Source organism: Xyrauchen texanus, chromosome 1 (assembly GCF_025860055.1).
Source record: "Xyrauchen texanus isolate HMW12.3.18 chromosome 1, RBS_HiC_50CHRs, whole genome shotgun sequence".
NCBI classification, from domain to species: Eukaryota; Metazoa; Chordata; class Actinopteri; order Cypriniformes; family Catostomidae; genus Xyrauchen; species Xyrauchen texanus.
In genome coordinates this window covers 21,964,314-21,985,367 of record NC_068276.1, presented here as the reverse complement: position 1 = coordinate 21,985,367, position 21,054 = coordinate 21,964,314, and the positions used below count along the sequence as shown (strand labels likewise).

The 21,054-nt window shown below is 38.0% G+C and overlaps 1 protein-coding gene across 5 annotated transcripts in view; it reads right to left on the bottom strand.

Moving 5' to 3' along the window:
- LOC127644396 (protein Shroom4-like) overlaps window positions 1-21,054 on the bottom strand; it is a 75,819-nt gene that overhangs the window by 31,685 nt on the left and 23,080 nt on the right. For 2 of the 5 annotated variants that reach the window (XM_052127542.1, XM_052127575.1), the window contains exon 2: window positions 6,330-6,481. In XM_052127542.1, the coding sequence (XP_051983502.1) occupies window positions 6,330-6,481 (152 nt within the window). Of the gene's footprint in view, window positions 1-3,396; window positions 3,471-6,329; window positions 6,482-8,796; window positions 8,993-11,684; window positions 11,706-21,054 lie in introns of those variants that run through there. The other 3 variants (XM_052127551.1, XM_052127558.1, XM_052127582.1) reach the window with 3 other exon arrangements.

Below are 21,054 nucleotides of genomic sequence, written 5' to 3'. Positions count from 1 at the left end.
TGCATTTATAGGAAAACATTACACAGTACAGTGAGTCTCTGGCCACTGCACACCACAAACATCCTTTTAACTGTACAGCTCACTTCCCATTAACAAAAAGCAGTCTGAGGACACAATATCTCCCTGTCCGTAAACTGAAGGTCAGAGAGAGAAATATTCATTAGAAGGTTGGTGCACACACTTACACAAATTCGAATGATTGGCGGCTGGCATTAAAATAGTACTGTTTTCCACAGAGCTGTGAACACACACACACACACACACACACACACACACACACTACAAAACCTCATGTACACAGTCATTCTTAATCCCTTCTTCACAATCGTCTAGACCAGCCATGATCCTGGCTTGAAGAATCCTTCTCTTTCTTGTGCACACACGCACGCACACACCTTTAGAAAGCTGACACAATGCTCTAAGAACCAGTGACAATAAATGGTAGATGATCTTCATTTATATATTGCCTTGTAACCTTAGCGGTATTCAAAGCGCTTTACACTGTGTCTAATTCAACCATTCACACACACATTCTGTGTGGTATGATGGCAGAGCTGCCATGCCATTGGTAGCAACTTGCCCAAGGACACTTTGGCATATGAGCCGGGAAGCGAACCATCAACCCTGCGATTAGTGGACAACCCACTCTACCACCCGAGCCACAGCCGGAATTACATCACATTTATACATGCCGTCAACAATGCTGGCTGTAGGGCTGAAATGATTAGTCGACATTATCGACTACGTCAATCGTCTACAAAAATTTTCGTTGCATGAGATCACTTGAAACTGTAATGATGAAGTGCGAGAGCAGCACTGCAGTTCACGTCAGACGGAGGAGAGGAATAATTACACAGATCACCATCCAGATGCACTCTAAACTTTCCCAGCTTCAGCTGATGTAGATCCTAAAAGTATTAGGGAATATATATTTGTATAAAAATGTAAATTCAGAAGCACTATCATTGTGGAATAAGCGAAGGCGGAGCTCTTTAAAGGAAACATCCCGGCGTTAAATCTTAAATGCGGTTATATATGAAACTACCTGGCTGAGAGAGACTCTGCCTCGGGGATGCTCATCCCTCGAGCGCGCACATTTAATGCAGCTAGATTAGAACGTGATGGCTCGTGACTTATTTAATCAATATATGTCACTGTGCATTTATTATCGTGAAGAAAATTGGCAATATGCAGCTTTATTAATATGAGAGTTTTTGTGAGTAAAGGATGGATTGAAGTGAGAGAAGGAAGTCTTCGCCCCATTATACACAACAGCAAAATACGTTTTTGATTTGTTTTAACTCCTTTAAAACAACATACATTTACTTTAACAGCAATACTGTAGAATAAAAAATATTTTCTGAGAATGTTGAATATAATATAAAAAATGCAAATGCATTCACCTCAGAAGCATATAAGATATTTATACTTGCTTTTAAAGAATATATCTTGAATATATGTATATTTTGTCTTTATTGCACTCACAGAAGTATAAAAGTAAAAAAATACACTTATATACAAAATACACTTATATTAAGATACATCCCCTTAAAGCAAGTCTAAATATCTTATATGTTGCTCTTCAATGAAATATCTTGTTTTAATGATTTTTAGACCATTTTAAAAAATGGAAAACAAGATAAAAACACTTGATAACTAGGATTTTTGGCAGTACATTTCTTTACTGAATTAAACTTAATAAAAAGTATATTTTTTTCCCGTTAATTCAGTGAAGATATTTTTAAAAGATGATTTTGTCCTCTTTATAGTTAGCAAGCATGTTTAATCCAACCTTTTAAGTCAAACCACAAGCTGAATAATCAGTTTAGAGCTAATGATTCATCTTTGCAATAATCAACAGAATAATCGTTCTAATAATCGTTCTATTAATTGATTATCAAAATAATTGTTTATTGCAGCCCTACAGTGTTGTAATCAAGACCACCTAGACCAGAATGTATCAAGATGGAGACAAGACCAAAACTTGGAGGGGTTGAGACCAATTCAAGACCGAGTCAAGAACAAGACCAGAGCGAGTCCCACACTGTATGACACACTTATGATAAAATGTGGAACATGCAAACCATAGGCACACCTCAAATTGATCTGAAAGATCCACATTCCCATATAAACACCCACAGAAAACAACTCTTTTATTGCCATCTATCTATCTATCTATCTATCTGAGCGTAAATATCTATCTCTCTCTCTCTATCTATCTATATCTATCTCTCTATATATCTAAGGGTAAATATCTATCTATCTATCTATCTATCTATCTATCTATCTGAGCGTAAATATCTATCTCTCTCTCTCTATCTATCTATATCTATCTCTCTATATATCTAAGGGTAAATATCTATCTATCTATCTATCTATCTATCTATCTATCTATCTATCTATCTATCTATCTATCCAATTTAGATCTATCCAGATTTGTTCTTGCAAAATAATTCTTGCAATGGCATAGCAAATACAAATACAGAATTTGCTTTTGGTAATCGTATGTAACAGTTTCTCAAATTCTCTTTATGTTTCAAGAAAGACGTGACAAGCAAGCCACATCTGTTCATAACATCTGTAAATCGATGCTGTGCACAAGTAAAACAGCTTTTATTCTAGCGGACTTTGTTAGAACAATAATATTATTATTGACTAAATATTTAAACTGGTTGCCATTTTGTAATGAAACATATACTGAATCAGCAACTTTAAAATTCTTCTACCTTCTCTATGCCTTCACTAAAATACCGGGGAAAACTGTATTATTTATTTTGAGGAATTTTATAATTTTCCATGGCACACCTGACAATCTTTCACAACACTTGTGGGCACAGTGGTTGGGAAACTGGTTCAGGTAGCCAATTTGTATAACTGAAGATTTGTCTGACATCTCTCAGACATCCACAGTTTCTTCTCCTGTCTCCCTCATTCACTTTCTTTGGGTTGACAGAAAGTGAATGAGGGAGACAGCCGTTAACATTAACACAAATTTAAAATTGCATTTGAAGCAGGAAGTTTTACATCCAATCACAGTAATGATGTTAACAAATAAATCAGGCCATTTAGTAATATCCCACAGTTGTGGTCTTGAAATAAAATCTAAAGTCCTATTTGTTTGAGACCGAGACAAGGCAGAGTAAAAATGCGGTCGATTCCAAGACGAGACCTTCAAAAAATGGTCTCGAGAACGGTCTCGAGTACTACAACACTGCTCAAATGACGCGCACGTGTCAGACTCATTGCCAAGCATGAGTAAAGAGTAATCATGCTTTTGAACCAAGCCAACCCATAAGCTTTATACAGACACACTTATAAACAAGCTGCATGCAAATGGCAAAAAATATACAGCAATAGTCTATTCTCAGAGTACAAAGCAAAACAGTTAAATCAGACCCTTTCAAGGCCTCTTGCACAGTCCTGCTGGTGTGACTGGGGTTCCAAATCTACAAACAGAAGAACACAAAACAGACACATACAGTGCCGCCTAGGAAAACACAGCAAGAGGGGAACCACAGGCAGAGTAATAACACCAAGGCAGCATTTCTGAGCTGCCGCCAAATAAACTGATGTTAAAGGAAAGGAAATTTTTCCATCTCTACACCCCACCTCTCCCTCTCTCTTCTCACTCCTTGGGCAGTAACTCTATGGCTAGCTTCTGCACAACTAGTGTTTTAAATTTATCCTGCACTGTAAAAAAATGTTTTTTTTTTTTTTTTAATTTACTTTCAAAACTCTGTAAAATTACAGACATTATCTGTAAATTAACAACCCAACTGGAATTTTACGTTTTATGACAATAATGAAATTTATGGAAAAATTACTATATTATTTTACCTTATTTTTTCTGTTTTCTAAAATTAGACAAATTTATGTAAAATGACAATATTTATCTGTAATAACATATGTAACTCATTATATAAAGGTGTATGTCCATACTAACAATGTAATATTCTTCTTTGTAATTTTAAGGTAAATCTTATTAGATTTATATTTATTCACTGGATTACATTTTTTTTATTTTTTTTAAACGGTCAAATGACTGACAGCTGTGGCTGTCAAACAAAAAGCATAAAATTAAAGTAAAATATTCTTATTCAAATAAAGTGCAAAACCAATAAATTTATAGAAGTTTTCATTAAAGGTTTTGCAGAGAAACACTGTTATTTTACAGGTATTTCCTGATTAGGATGCACAGGTTTGGATGCACAAGCCAATGAGAACCTATTACTGGTCTTGTTTGAAAATATGTCTGTGTGTGTGTGTGTGTGTGTGTGTGTGTGTGCGTGTGCGTGCGTGTGCGTGTGCGTGTACGTGCTGCGTGCGTGCTACTTGCCATGGTCCACTGGGTTATTTTACATCTTACTGCTAAAATGGAATTTGTATACCAGTTGCATTTCTAATGCCATAAATCACAAGAAAGACATGGATGGCTCCTCATTACAGTGGTTAGTTAGTTAGGTAGTCTTTCTTAAAAAAAAATTAACTGTTTATTTGTTAAAAATAATAGCCTAAACACATTTAGCACCACTTTTCAATACAACTTCAACAGTTTTACTGAAAAATTCTGTTACAGTTTCCTGTGATAAATGTTAGTAAGGGTGTTGATGTGCAGATGTGAAAAATCTTGTGTGGCATGGGGGGGCGTGGTCATGTGTTGGTCTGCGGGAGAGGGAGAGCGGTAAGGCTCGTCACCTGTGTGTATATTTGTCTTTTGGTTAAGTTTATTATAAAAATATTATTTATATTATCATGCCGGTTCTCGCCACCTCCTTTCCATTGAACTGTGTTACATCTTGTAATTGATGCTGGTGAAGAGCGTGTGTTTTCCTTTTCCCTTCTCAGAGCTGTTCAGAATATCAGTGCTGTAGCCATTTTAAATGGTTGAATTGCTCCATAGCGCTTTAAATTAGAACATTCTCATGAATAACTCAAACGAGTCGCATAAATATTTTCATATGCGCCACGATATTGAGAGAAGAACAGTTTAATGTAGTTGTTCTCCAAGTTTTTCTTGTTTCAAATGGGGGGCGTGATCCGAAATAATTGAGAACCACTGGTTTAATAAGACAGTCATGTGATCCGATCGGCGCTATCCTGTAACCGGAGCTCACATATCGAGGGAAGTCTGGTTGATGTGCATTGCGCGTGCACCTGCATGCTCCAAAGATACAGTAGGATAGATTAGAGCATGTCTCGCATGTGATTCTCGGTGAAAGCAGTTTTTAAGCACCTTGAGCTCATTCACGGTTAGAAAATATTGAGATGCTTTTGTTAGAAAGTAAGGTTATAGAGGTTAAAGAATGTTGAGAGGATAGAGAAAATAGGTTATAAAGGTTATAGAATAATGAGGTAAAATATATTAAAAAAAAAAAAAAAAACCAACAACGTTAAACTGTGGATAGGCGAATGAACAAAGTCTTAGAGGTTAGAGAATGCTGAGACTATATTGGTGAAAATAATAAAGAGAGGACAAGGTGGGTTTATAGAATGTGAGGGAGGGAGGACAGGATAAATAAGAAAGAAAAAAAGATGAAAGGAGGAGGAGAGTTGGACGTAGACTCATCTGTCTGATAGCTGCTGATGTAGTGCGGCCTCAACACTCTGGAATGTGCTGACTAAACAAGTGCAAGCAATCTCCCACCGACTGGACATCCAGTCCAGACTCAACACACACAGCACCTCATTTAGCCAGAGTACATAAAGCTACGAGTGAAAAGTAAATATTTATCACAGCGTGTCCATTAATAACATTTTCCAAATGTTTGTACATGCTTTTAGAAAGAGAACAGGTATATCTCTAGTCTGCACTTCTGCCTGTAGCCACAGTGAGGCAGTATCACATGACACACTCATTGTCCACATGCCTGGAAAGGGAAAACCCCCTGTGGTCAGACTGCATGGACAAACACTGACCTGGGTACAACTTATAAATATACTTCCCAAAAGCTACAAATAACACTGATGTTGGCAGATCTGATCCTAGATCAGGCTTCTGTAAGTAAGTCAAATAGGGTGTGTCAGTCAATTTTCTCTGTCACGGGTGACAAAACTCTTGTCTGCCAGGTTTTACTGACGTCAACTCACACCATGCCAGCTAAAATAAACAACAGACACATAATCAGAGGCTACCAGTGGATTTAGCCACTGCAAAGACACTAACCCACAGTGAAAAATATTTTCAGGTCACATCCTCAACATTTTCAAGAGATGTGACATTTAGGAAAGCAAAGCAGCAAATTCAGCGTAGTAAACATGATTGTTTTAGACTGTGGCAATATGGGGGTTAAATTAGTTTGTGTCATGCAGTAGTGTGTATTTCTATGTACCTTCGGATGACGATTTTGAGAACCCTGTAAGAGCCTTTGATGAGGATGAGGGCTTCTTGACGAGAACCGTAGAGAGCAGAACCATTAATGTTGACCAGTTCGTCTCCAACTCTTAATTTCTTACACTTAGCTGCCTTTCCACCCTCCTCAATCTGTGTGGGAGAGAGAAAGGGGGGAGGAGGAGGGTTAAGCTTAAATATGTGTTGTAGCCATCCACATACACAGAGAAAAAAAAAAATTCTTCTGGAGACAAATAGCTATACTGATACTATCATTTTATACATAAGCAGAGAGAGACTATTATCCAATCAAGAGGACATAGGGGTTAAATTCTTAAGTCAGTACCACATACACACTTAAAAGTACATACTTGAAGTTAAGCATGTTTACGCACACAGCCGTCTGTGCCGTCTATTTAATAATTCTCCACTTCCTCTATCAAAAATATAAGTGGAACAAGGAAGTCAGAGGTCACATACTGTATACATACAATGCTGTAAATTTCATTCATATCAGCTATTCATCAAACAAGCTTACAGACACACAATACCATGTTTTTCCATCAGGGAGCCTCCTACATAACATAGGACAAAGGTTCAAATATCAGTTCCAAAGCCACATAATTCCCATCCACAAAACATCAGCCCAGTCAAAACATACACAATCACACTTTCAGTCAGTCACGCACATGTAAATCTCAACCTCCAACATAAACACACACCTCTCGCTTGCTCGGCAGACACATAGCATCATTCTCATTTATTTGTCATACATCACAGCCCATTTCTCATTCCACAAATCCTCCCTTTTAAACACACAGCTAATGCAATCGGATTCCTGTTTTTCAGCAGTTACAGCCATGCTGTAGAGCAGGGGTGCGCAAATCTCTAGAGGTTTGTGAAGGAAGTACAGGGTTTTGTGGAACTGTGATAGAAATGTCGATGCCTCATTAAGTTAAAGAAAAATCCATTATTTATGTAAAATACTCCTTTAAAATCTCAGGGGGTACTTCAAGAAAATTATTTAGATCATAGTGCCCTGAAAACAAGAACACTTTAAAAGAGACCAGAGATGTTTCAATGAAGACATTAAAAGCCAAGAACACTTCATCCAAAGACTAAATTATTTGGTGATTTTAGAATGACAGAATGATGGTACTCGTTTACCCTGTTAGCACCTAGTCACTGAAATGCGTCTCCTGTGACCACTTGTGATCGGTTTCATGATGACATACATCAGTCACTATGTCAGTGTGTTACTGTATAACATTAAAGAGCAACAAATTCAGAAAAGATAAAGAAAGCACACTATTTCTCCCAGATGCAGCTGAAATTTAATCGAAGCACAAACGAGCAGAATTATCTGTAATTTTAGTGGATTTGTTTTATTAACCTGAGCTACTCATAAGTCCCTGCATGTTGATATCAGACACACTGAAGAAGCTTGTGTATATATCCACGTATTATCGGAGTTATTTCCTTTTAAAGCCGGTAGTAACCGGCAAAGTTATACTCTTGTTTGAGTGCAGCCATTCATTGAGAGGTGAGGTGCTTTGCTGCTGCCGAAACACATACAGGGCGAATTGGCGTTTACACCTCAAATGAGATATGGTCACATGTGATTTGACCACATGCATTTGACGTTTTAGAGAGCCGATCACAAAATGTTTTAGACCCCGTTTAGAACTGTATTTAAAGCTGACCACATATGATGCGATCACCAAAAATGCATCTTAATACCATGTGTAAAAGGGGAGATTCCAGATAAGAGCATAGATTACAACTACAAGTTTTTTAGTATAACTTAAAGAGTATAACTCTAGGAAAAGACATGAGCAATGCAGAAACATTACCCAGAGATAGTGACTGAAATGACAGACTGTGTTCAGTCTAGTTCTTCAGTTTCTTCTCCAACATGCATTCCTTCTCGTGTATTCTACTGATATAAGTACAATTACAGCCTCACCGAGGACACTGCTGTTTTGCATTCCTGTTTTCCATCTGCTCCAGATAGATGGTTTCTCCAGGATACCATAATCAATAGGTGGAAAGCCCATCAGCTTGGATCATGGAGGCTTCATCTCAATAGTTGCATGTGTTTGTTTGTAAATGCAACAAAGATGACACTTGTTGAATATCTGAATGTGTGTACCATATCAGAATTGTGTATGTTCTCCAGGTGCATTTGGGCTTTTTAAGGCCAGGAGCGAAATGATGTAGCCTGACCTTCCATTAGTTCATCAATTTAAAACAAACACAGCCTTTTTCCACCTCATAAGAACTAATATCCAATCTGCTCAACACACTTCATTGGAAAAAGACTAGTAACTCTCGGACAGGTATGTTTTATGGCAGGATATGTTAAACTGCAGCACACTGAGAACAAAACACATGCACAGTTGGCAGGCAAACCAGAGTGCCCCGTGATCGCCCTCAGCAATGAAATAAACTAACACACACCATCTTACCTCATAAGCTGCCAAAGTGCTCAGAACTTCCACAACTCCCTGTGAGGAGGATGGGGAAACCAAAATAAAGAGAGGTCGCTGCACTTCACCCGCTGTCCTCTACTAAATCAGACCTCATTTCTCCAAGGGCACATTTAAAGGGTACCCGGGACATGATGTAATGGCACTTAATCCTCTGTAACTCTCAGATCTCACCGATTTTTATAAAGAACCCAGATTGAAGAACTTCTGTGAGGTTATTTTAAACTTTGCATCAGCTTCTGAGGAACAGTTGGCGTCAGCTGGTGCACACCACATGGACCTAATGGAACTTCTGCACCTCCACCCTAAACCTTTATCCTTCTCTCTCCCTTCTTCTACACCCACCCAGTAGTCTTGTTCTCCCTCTCTTACTTTCCTCTCCCTTGAGCACATGTTCTCATTTGGAGGTTTGATAAAAATAACTGTAACCACACCTATGTTCCATCAGACCTTTTTCTGTGAGTGTACATACTTAGCTATTGTTTGGGGATAAATATGTCACCAGAAGTAAGCTAAATTTGACAAAGCTTCCCTTTGGGGATATTTGAAAAATGAACCATACATAAATTAATGCGTTGTTATTTTTTTTTTAATTCAAAACTGCAAAAGCCTTTATTTGAAGCTTCCGTTGCAGGTCTAGTCTATTGTAATTCTAATTGGCTTTATATAAAAAAATTAAAGTCTATGATATGTCCCTATTTAGATAGCTAAGTAAACATCTGCGTGTGTGCACTGTATGTGTGAGTATGCGAGGGCTTGTTTGGTTTGGTCACGGGTACCAGTCGACTTGCTCCCTGGTGATCGTGAATAAAGGTTTACAAAGAGACCTTTATGGAGAGTTGAAAAGTTCTACGTGACAAATCCCTTCTTGCTCCTAATTTCTTTGCCGTTATATTTCTTTAATCTCCCTTAGGAATGACCACTCCTAACATGCCATGCGAAGAATAAGAATTTCAGGACCCACTCTTCAAACAGGACCTGGTGGAATATACTGTTGATGAGGTGAAACTCTCTGCTAGCACGCATTAAAAAAATTTTTGTTTATAAAAACTTAGAGGGCAGAGAGCACAGCAAACAAATGGCACCACTGCAGCTCCTTTCCTGTCACTCCTTTCTGAGATAAAATGGGGCCTGAATTTGGCTTTAGGAGGCAAAAATACCTCAAATTACAAGAGAAAGGACATGAAAATTACAAGTTGCATGATGGGAACAGTTTTAATACAATAACGGCTTTGAGAAGTTATTCTTGGTTATGCTGCCAGTGTTCCTGAAAGATACATGTAAACTCCCAGGCTCTGATACCACGCAAGGGAGGGTGTCTGTGTCGGACAGTGATGAAGTCCAAACCTCACCCACTACAATAGGTGTACTAAAATTTAGCACAAGGGACAGGGAGGTTGACCCTGTATAACACACTTGATATAATCCAGTATTCATTAAGAAAACACCCCAAAAGACCCAGACTTGATCTCAAGTGTCCCTGAGTGACCACACAATGACATAGTATGTTTGCATGAACAGTTATAATCGAGCTACAGTATCTCCACTCTCGACAAGCTAGAGTCTTCATCTGTTTGTCCAAGTAGACAATGCATAATCGAATATTTAGAGAAAGGATGACAAATACATGACGCGTGTCCCCTGTGTGTTTCGGAGCATGCACAGAATGCAGAGACCAATTATTGTCTGAATAAGGAGCTTACATGCTGGACAAAGCCAAGCTACAATTGCATTATCTAGGTCTGTGTTAGTCTGACTTTGCAAAAATTGTACTGGTGCATTCACACAACATTTTAGAAAGTGCATGTAAACAAACAGAGTGATGGTGGTTGCCAGGGCACCACTATTTGGTTGCTAGGGCATTGCTCGTGGTTGCTAGAGTGTTTTTTGTGACTTGGGCAGTAACCCCAAAGTATCTTTAATATTCTAGTCTCTAAATATAGCTCAGTCTGTTATCTCATCTGAAAGCTGAAAACTGCAAGTCCATTCACTTAAAAATGTATAAGCACACATCTCCTCAAGAAGCCACATGATTTGAAGTCTTTCTTGTCCATTACACAAACATTGTGGGACATGTTACATAACACTGACAACATTTAGCAAATAGTTAACTTAATATTAAGGCAGTCAATCAATTAAACATTTTCACTGAATTGATTCGATGATAAGTTAATTAATTAACAGAATTAACTGCGCATAAATATTTGCTGAGAAAAGCCCTCAAATAATAATAATTCAGTATCTAATTATTATATATATAAACTGCAGCACACTGATATATATATATATACACATATTATACATATAATAATTTAGATTTAAATTTAGATCCATTTTGCATTTGGCTTTTCTAATCATACGTCAATTTATAAATGCGTCAGATGGAAATTTTTGGAGCGTATGCATATCGATTTGGTTGTGTTGCATCATAAACGGCTTTTATAGGTCACTGTGTCAAGTTGAGATCCCTGCATTCAGAATTGTGCCCTGCTTTCTCGTCTTATGTTGTCACTAGAGTCAAGCAAGCCTGAGTTTCGTTTGTTGTATGTACAGCTGCGTGTTGCCTATACAGTTGGACTTTCACTTACTGCCCCCGCTAAAAACAGGTGGTACTTCAATCTTGAAATGCTTAAAATTAATTGCGTTATTTTTTAGGACAATATTTTTTAATACGATTAATCACACGGAATTAACATGTTAAATCGACAGCCTAACTTTATTTTATTATTTGCTAGTGCATGAAAAATCCAACATGCAAAGAAAAGCTCTCATGCAATATATCCAGTGATACATTATTTTGGCTACGCTTGTAAACAAAGTCTAATCCTGGATCAGTGTTTTAGTATTTCAATGAGCAAAAAGTTTACCTGCATCAACACATCAGGGATCAGATCTGTTCTTGTTTTCACCACACTAATCAGAGGATGAAAGGCGATCTGCAGTTAGTAGATGGGCTAGATGGACCACGGGCCTCTGCCACAGCAAAAATGGGCTCCCTGTCTCTCAGTCCCAGCATCAGCACTGGACTTTGTGCTGGCGGCATGAGGTCACCCCTTCTATCGCTCTATAAATAACAGGGTGTGTCGCTCTTTGCCAGTCTGGTTCACTGCCTGCTTTTGTGCCACAGCTGGCCAGAAAAAGGGTCTGCGTGAGTTGCTAACAGACCTGAAGGGTCTTGCCAAACTTTGTCAAGCCTACTAAGAGCACATGAACATAGGAAACATAGTTATCCATTTTATAGAATACAATTGGACACTGAGAAAAAGAATCCCTGGATTCTGATTCCACTGAACGATTCTGAAGACATTAAAAGCTTAATGTTTTAACGATTTGATTGATGATTCTTTTAGTGCTAGAGGAAATATTCTTTTTACTAAACTAAAACAATATTAATGTTTTTTTTTTACAATTAAACAAGTACAATTTATTACAAAGTCAAATTTACTACAACAGAACTCTATTTTGAATGTGTATATTATGAACAATTGGTCAGTAGTTACACTGATTGAAGTCTCACAAGATGATAGTTCACCCAAGAAGGAAAACTCTCACATCATTTACTCCTCACGCCATCACAAATATGTATGTAATTCAAGCAGTAATTCAGCTTGATACCATGACAAGGAGAAGAACATTAATTTTGGTCTGTTCTCACCCAAATCAATTGGATTGCTTCAAAAGACAAGAATTAAACCACAGAAGTCATATGGATTACTTTTATGCGTCCTTTATGTGCTATCTGGAGCTTCAAAGTTTTGGTTTCCATCCACTTGCATTGTATTGACCTACAAACCTGAGGTTTTCTTCTAAAAATATTTGCTCATGATCAGCAGAAGAAAGAAAGACATTAACATCTGGGATGGCATAAGGGTGAGTAAATGAGAGAATTTTCTTTTTTGGGTGAAATATCCCTTTAATGCAATAGCCACCCAAAAGACTCTTGTCATTCTAAACAGTTATGGATTTTATTCTTATGCCACATAAAGGAGATGTTTTAATGAAAAGCCCCCTGCGTCTTTTTAATATGGCAGTGCATAGTGCCTCACATTAAAGCTAAACAAGGACCAAAAAATAGAGATGCACGATCGACCAGCCAGGGACCGGAATTAGCAGATTTTCCACATGCTCGGCCCGGACCGGTTTACCGGTCTTTCCGATTCCAAGCCGGTCTGTTTTGTTGCCAGCGGCACAGGCAATAACGTCACAGCTGCACGTAAACATGTCATTGACGTGGAAGATCTTCACTGTGAGTGAAGAATACAATAAAGTTCAAAATGTGCAATAATTGTAAGGCCAAAGTTAACTGTGGGGGAACCACAACAATAACTTTCGGATCAACAAACCTAATTAGACATTTATAACACCATCACCCAGCTGAAAATGCCCATTTTAAAAAAGAAGCTAAAAAGGGAATGCGGCTAAAGCTAGCCAGAGCTCAGAGCCAGACAGAAATCTGATAAATTTCCTCGATACAGAGTAGGAGGTACTTTCCGAGGTCGTGTTGCCCGAGTTGTTTAATCTCGTGTCATGTAACACACGCAGCCTGTTATCTGTCAACATTTGGGTACACAAATCCTGAAGAGGGGAAGTGGGGTGCTGGATGGCAGAGGCAGGCTAAATACTATAGAAATTGTGCCGTTGTGATTTAATGTGCTGAGTAACGTAATTCTTCCCACCGTGTCCGATATTAAAATCAGTGGGCATTGTCGGTATGGTTTCGGGATATCAAATTCAATTCTTCCATCCAGCTGTTTTTAAAATGTACATGTATATTTTGTTTTTTCACCAGAGCACCAGCTGAATCTTCTCCTCCCATCTACCAGTGATGCTTGATTTAACATCCCATGTCTACTGCCTGCGCAGATATCAACAGCGCAACTGGGTTGTAGGTTGCCAGATTGTGGTCATAAATGATTTGTAATTTGTATGATGTATCGATTGTGTGAGTAGGATGCGTTTCATTCAAGATCTGGCAACTGGACCACCTTGGAATAATATATTGATGTGATTATTCATATAACGTGGTTTGGGCCATACAAATTACGGGAGTTTTTTGGGAGAAAAAAACTCCCGTTGACGGGTATGGTTACAAGCGTTCCCGAAGCAGTGCTCAGTTTTACAACTGATATTTGGACATCTAACTTAAGTTGAGTGTATTGGACACTTCAGTTTTTCAGATCTTTTGGAATTGTTTTGTTAGACGAGTAATAAAGAGAAAAAGGTCCATTTATAAAAATAGTGGGAAATCACATCTGTTATATAAAGCAACTCATTTGCAGTTAATTGTTATTTCTCTTTCCAGTCACAGAGCACTTTATTTTGAGAGTTGTTTAAGTGAGAGAAGATCCTGTAACTTAGTGCAGTTTGGGGGAAATTGTAATGTTTAATAATTTATTTTATTATGAAAATAAAATGTTGCATTGAAGAAAGGTAGATTTTGGTTTTATATGTGGTCAATAATAGTTCTTAGAAAGAAAATCGGAAAAAAATCGGTATCGGCAGGTCACACCTGTAAAAAAAGAAAGTTTCAATCGGTGCGTCTCTACCAAAAAGTATTTTAAAAGTTGTCCATGCTACTCATGCATTATATTCCAAGCATACAATAGATTTTGGTCAGAAACCAACCTGAATTAGTTTTTTGCTTTCATGAGCATTGAGAGAATCTCGTTCACAGAGGCACGCAAGAACTTGAGAACTTTTCCTTTAAGTGTACACTCACAGTTCTAAGTTAATTTTGAGTTGGACATAATGAAAGCACTGGCTTTCATCATGTCATTAAGTGAGTGAATCAAAAACTGCTCCGATTAATTCAGTTAATGAGTGAGCGCGTGACTCGACCAATTCATGAGTCTTTTTGACAATTCATTAACATGAACCAGAGTCGTTCGTTCAACAGCAGTGCAGGAAACACTGTCAGAGTACTTTAAACACTGTGTGCAGAAGAATGCAAACGTTTAGGAACCGTTTACGAAACTAAACTTCATAGGAAACATTTGGACACTGAGAAAAAAAAAAAACAATTCTTGTGGCAAAGTGAAATGAAAGTGATAGAGAGAAAAACAGAGTTAGAGAGAGAGAGTGTGAGAGATAGATAAAAGTGGAATAAGTATTTCACATTGACTGACTGGGAGGGTTTAGCCTTTGAATAAGCACATTTGTAAGGGAACCTGCTATAATATTTTTCACAAGACTTGCAATATATGTTTGGATGGCATAATTTTCCAGCAGTAATTCACAACTTTTTCCAGCAGGACCTTTAGTGGAGAAATGCCTGAGAGAAGGCTTGTACATGAACACTACTTTAAAACAAGTGCTGCTTTATCAATGTCTGTAATAGTTTCCCCAGTCAGAAAACCACTAACAGAGAGCAGTCAGAGGTTTGCAACTCAGAAACAGTCCTAGAGCACAAGGGTGACCTATGTCTCTTAGACGGAGACATTTTACTGTATATCCTGTGCCAAAACATCTACCTACAGTAGGGCCCTATGAAATCTGTTTTATTTTCTTGAAATGTATACATTTGTTTTTGGATATTTCATTTGGAACCAATTTTTTCTTGTAAAAAGTCAAATAAACTACTTATAAAATTACTTATAATACTTCTTCCAATAGACGAATGTGCCTTAGGTGTTAATATTAGAAATGTACATGAATTACGAGCAGCAGAGAGCTAAATCATAGTTATAGAATGCCTAGCCGTTGTTAAACCTACAATCAATTTACTACAATCAAAGCCAATGCTAATTTAATAAACACTCACCTATTACAATGTTGAGGACACCGCAATCTCGGTGGTTTCATTTACAGCAACGAAGAATTTCGAAGATCTCTTGCCGCAATTTTTGCATGTGTTGGTCAAAGACACACGGCAGGTGAATCTGTCTCGGGCTACTTTTATTTTTCTGGGAGTGCACCTCTCTGTTTGCAATGCTTCACAAGAAAGGGAAGCATCTTCTTCCATTTTCTCAAGTGGCATGTCTGTCTCCGGGAGCTCGATTTTAGATGGTCATTGCACATATCTTTACGAGTCCAGTCAATAGTGTGTTGATAAAACTTACAGAAAAGCTGTTGGCCAGACTCATAGTAGTCATTGGGATATTGTTCCGGCCGGTACTTGGCAGTTATTTGTGTGTTTCTTTAGATGCGGGTGTCTTACCGGAGGCAAGTCGTTTAGACATGTTTCTTATCAATGATGGCAATTCATGTGTGAACGTGAATATTCGAGACACGGTTACTAAGCAACATTGATTCATTTGGCCATATTTTAGCAGGATTCAAAAGTCTCTGACTGGTTATGTTTGCGAGTATTTTACACTATTGTGAGTTATGTGAAACACTTAGGTTTGGAACACCAACACAGAAAACTATGCAAATTCCGCGACATTCCGTGTTAAGTACATTCCATTTTTATGTATACATTCCACAATTTTTTCCACAATGCGGAAAACATAGGGTCCTACTACAGTAAATACACAGTGGCCCCCCAAAACATTTTTATTATCCTTTTTTTTCCTCAATTTTGAATAGTATATTTAAGGAAGGTTTAAAACCTAACCATTTTTTTGGTGAAATGTTTCTTGAAAAGAGTGTTTGCGCTATCTTTCATTTAATAAATGCCATTAGGGTTGATCATTTGATCAATATCATACATTTTTAAGTGACATAAGTTTCCAAATTCCTTTTTGGTCATCTGCGGTCAGCAAATTGTTTAGCTTTTTTTTAAGGGGGCAGGTCTGGATGGTTTATGAGGACTTTTTACAAGGGTATTATGATATACAGTAAATGAGTGTTATGAGGACATTTCTTGCATCCCCATAATTCAAATACAAAAAACAACATGCTTAAAAACAACAACATACTAAACAATGTTTTTTTGAAAATGTAAAAATGCAGAACGTTTTTTTGTGAGGGTTAGAGTTAGGGGATATAATCAATAGTACGTAGTCGTACAGTATAAAAATGATTATGTCTATGAAGAGTCCTCATAAGGACAGCCGCACCAACGTGTGTATGTGTAAGAGCCTGTCTCTGTGCGAGAGTATGATATTACAGACATTACGGTTTCATTTCAAATCAAATCAAATCAAATCTCTTTAATTGTCACTCAACCATATACACAAGTGCAACAGTGGGTGAAAGTTCCAAGCAGCATAGCAGTATGACAATTACAATAAACATCTGATTTACACATAACACAGGTTACACATCTTGTTGCACAACACAATATACACCTAATAATATACAATATAAGTATACACAAAATAAGAAGACAAAATAAGATATACAATAAACCCGTAATCAGTGGAAATAAATATGAAGTGTTGTGTTGACATTCAGCTGTCGGTTGATAGTCAGTTGCCAGTGTGTTATTAAGAGAAGTGTAAGATATATGTATTGTGAGGGCTCAAGAGTTCAAAAGTCTGTTTGCTTGGGGTTTAGAAGCTGTCATGTCAGCTAGTGCAGGTCCTGATGCTGTGATACCACCTGCCTGATGGTTGCAGTGAGAGCAGCCCATGACTCAGGTGGCTGGAGTCTCTGATGATCCTCAAAGCTTTTTTTTTTTTACACATATTTTCTGTTAAAGCATGATTTTCTGTAAAGCTGCTTTGAAACCATGCGTGTTGTGAAAAGCGCTATACAAATAAAAATGACAACTAATATACCAAAAGCAGTTAATCAAATGAACAGGATGTCAGAATCCTCAGTATTCATGAAACCGTAAGAGAACAATACCCAAATGACCTACTACATCCGGTGAGATTTTGATGTGTGCACCATGGGACACTTAACTATCCCATAAGGCCACGGGAGCTGAGGACACATCAGATTCAAAATGCTGAATTACCAAAAAAACAAAAAACCCTTGAAGAATCATTACGTCGGATGGCTCTTTTCCACTGTTACAGGTATCAAGAAAGTTGTACATCATTAGTTGTTTAACAACACCAGAGTAATTGTTTTGTTTATGTTATTAATTCATGCATTTGGCTCACAGGATAATGCCTACCCTCCTGTATGAAATACAGTGCATCCGGAAAGTATTCACAGCGCTTCACTTTTTCCACATTTTGTTATGTTACAGCCTTATTCCAAAATTGATTAAATTCTTTATTTTCCTCAAAATTCTACAAACAATACCCCATAATGACAACCTGAAAGAAGTTTGTTTGAAATCTTTGCAAATTTATTATAAACAAAAAACGAAACAAAATCACATGTACATAATTATTCACAGCCTTTGCCATGACACTCAAAATTGAGCTCAGGTGCATCCTGATTCCACTGATCATCCTTGAGTCCACCTGTGGTAAATTCAGTTGATTGGACATGATTTGGAAAGGCAAACACCTGTCTTTATAAGGTCCCACAGTTAACAGTGCATGTCAGAGCTCAAAACAAGCCATGAAGTCTAAGGAATTGTCTGTAGACCTCCGAGACAGGATTGTATCGAGGCACAGATCTGGGGAAGGGTACAGAAAAATGTCTGCAGCATTGAAGGTCCCAATGAGCACAGTGGCCTCCATCATCCACAAATGGAAGTTTGGAACCACCAGGACTCTTCCTAGAGCTGGCCGCTCGTCCAAACGAAGCGATCTGGGTAGAAGGGCCTTAGTCAGGGAGAACAACCATATTTGCATCACTACACCAATCAGGCCTGTATGGTAGAGTGGCCAGACGGAAGCCACTCCTCAGTACAAGGCACATGATAGCCCGCCTGGAGTTTGCCAAAAGGCACCTGAAGGACTCTCAGACCATGAGAAACAAAATTCTCTGGTCTGATGAAACAAAGATTGGTCTGAATGGTAAGCGTCATGTCTGGAAGAAACCAGGCACCGCTCATCACTGGCCAATACCATCCCTACAGTGAAGCATGGTGGTGGCAGCATCATGCTGTGGGGATGTTTATCAGCGGCAGGAACTGGGAGACTAGTCAGGATCGAGAGAAAGATGAATGCAGCAATGTACAGAGACATCCTTGGTGAAAACCTGCTCCAGAGCACTCTGGACCTCAGACTGGGGCAAAGGTTCCTCTTCCAACAGGACAATGACCCTAAGCACACAGCCAAGATATAAAAGGAGTGGCTATGGGACAACTCTGTGAATCTCCTTGAGTGGTACAGCCAGAGCTCAGACTTGAACCCGGTTGAACATCTCTGGAGAGATCTGAAAATGGCTGTGCACCGACGCTCCCCATCCAACCTGATGGAGCTTGAGAGGTCCTGCAAAGAAGAATGGGATAAACTGCCCAAAAATAGGTGTGATTAGCTTATAGTATCATACACAAAAAGACTTGAGGCTGTAATTGGTGCCAAAGGTGCTTCAACAAAGTATTGAGCAACGGCTGTGAATATGTACATGTGATTTGTTTTTTATTTTTAATACATTTGCAAAGATTTCAAACGAACTTCTTTCACGTTGTCATTATGAGGTATTGTTTGTAAAATTAAGGAAAATAATGAATTTAATTAATTTTGGAATAAGGCTGTAACAACAAAATGTGGAAAGAGTGAAGCGCTGTGAAAGCTTTCTGGATGCACTGTACATCTGGCCATGTATTTATACAATTCACCTACAAGAACCTTAAGAACATACAACTGCTGAGAAGCAAGTTCTTGCATCCAGTTCAGAACATTCTCTGAATGTAGGGGAATTCAGACACAGCTTGTGTCATGGAAGGGATTAATATTTCCAAAATGTGTTCCTCTATTCTTTTAGTCTCTTTTCCAGTCCCCCTTTTATCAATTAAATTAAATTAAAGTAATTTTTGGCACTTGGCAAGAAGAATTAACTGAAAATAAAATGACAACACTGTATATTTGTTGCCTGGATCCCTGATGAGTTCTTCACTGTTCAACAGCTGATCAGAAATAATAAGTAGTCTTTGTTCCCTCTATTCCCTTGGAAAGGATGTGTCAGTTTGAAATGCGGCCATGGAAAAAAGGACAGAAAGGTGTGGAAAAATGTGGAAGTATGAGACGAAGACATCCTAGGCAGATCTAGGAAGTGTGGGGAACATGGGTTTGGCTCTCTTTTGCTCTACACTTGCACAAAAAAAAAACAACAGCATCACAGCAACTGGAGCAAAGAAAGAGGAGCTGAAAATAAGCCACAATGTATGTGTGGGAAAGCATGCACTCAAAATGAATAAAGTGGCTTAAATCATTGAGGATGATGGAGAAGGGACTAAAATCCTACTAAAGTTTTACGGGTTAAGAAATAAAAAAAAGTGACTGTGTCATATAGAAATCTAGGGTTAGACTTTAAAACTAATCTATGCAGGTTCAAAACTGGAATAAACACTTAACCTGAACCTTAACCTAGCAAGGCATGAAACCTAAGAAATCATGCAAACTAAAACCATGCCATGCATTCATCTTAAGGCATCTTTCCTATTTCTATAAGACATAATAATGTTCCCCACTGGTTCACTGCATAAAAATGTGCTCCCCTGCATACATATTCAGTGTGAAAATTAATACCAAATTCCAATGTCTGCAGGGTAAGCCTTTCAGAACATCTGTTAAAAAAAACACAAACATGCTCTAACATACATACACACAGAGAGTGAGATAGTGAGTGAGAGAGAGTGTGAGTGAGAGAGAGTAAGAGAGAGAGAGAGAGAGAGAGAGCAATCCCGTGCTTTGCTTTCATTCCTTAGCAATTAAAAGCAGAGTCAGTGGGTCACACTGGTAACCCCAAGTTGCCCAGAAACCGCCACTGGCCTCGACAAGACGAGGCCTCACAGCTGCAGCCTCGCAAAGTGAAAGATTCCAATTTCACCAAAACTCTCTTCAAGAAACTTCCCCATCTCATTCCTGAAACCATAAAATCTCATATGTTTCATATCACTACTTTAGGAATAATAATTAAAAAAAAAAAATAATGAAAGTGAAACTTTTTTAGTTGAAAGCCTAGCTGAAAAGTAATTTTAAAATGTGAACCAAGCTTGACTGAATAATAAATCATAGTAAAGAGTTCTAAAGTTTACTTTATTCTACATGTGGCATTTGTAGAGCCCCTGTGTGTCTGATTGGTGGTTTGGTTAAAATTTAGTTATTTTGATTGAGTGATAATCTTCAGCCCGGAGAAATTTGTCAGATAAATCGCATCATCTCTAGTCCACAATATATAATTTCATTGATAAGGATAGGAATCGTTAAGAATTTAATAATTCCGTTTCCAATTCTGATTTCACCTAATGCTTCCAGTTCCTCAATTTCATTATTGATTCTTAAT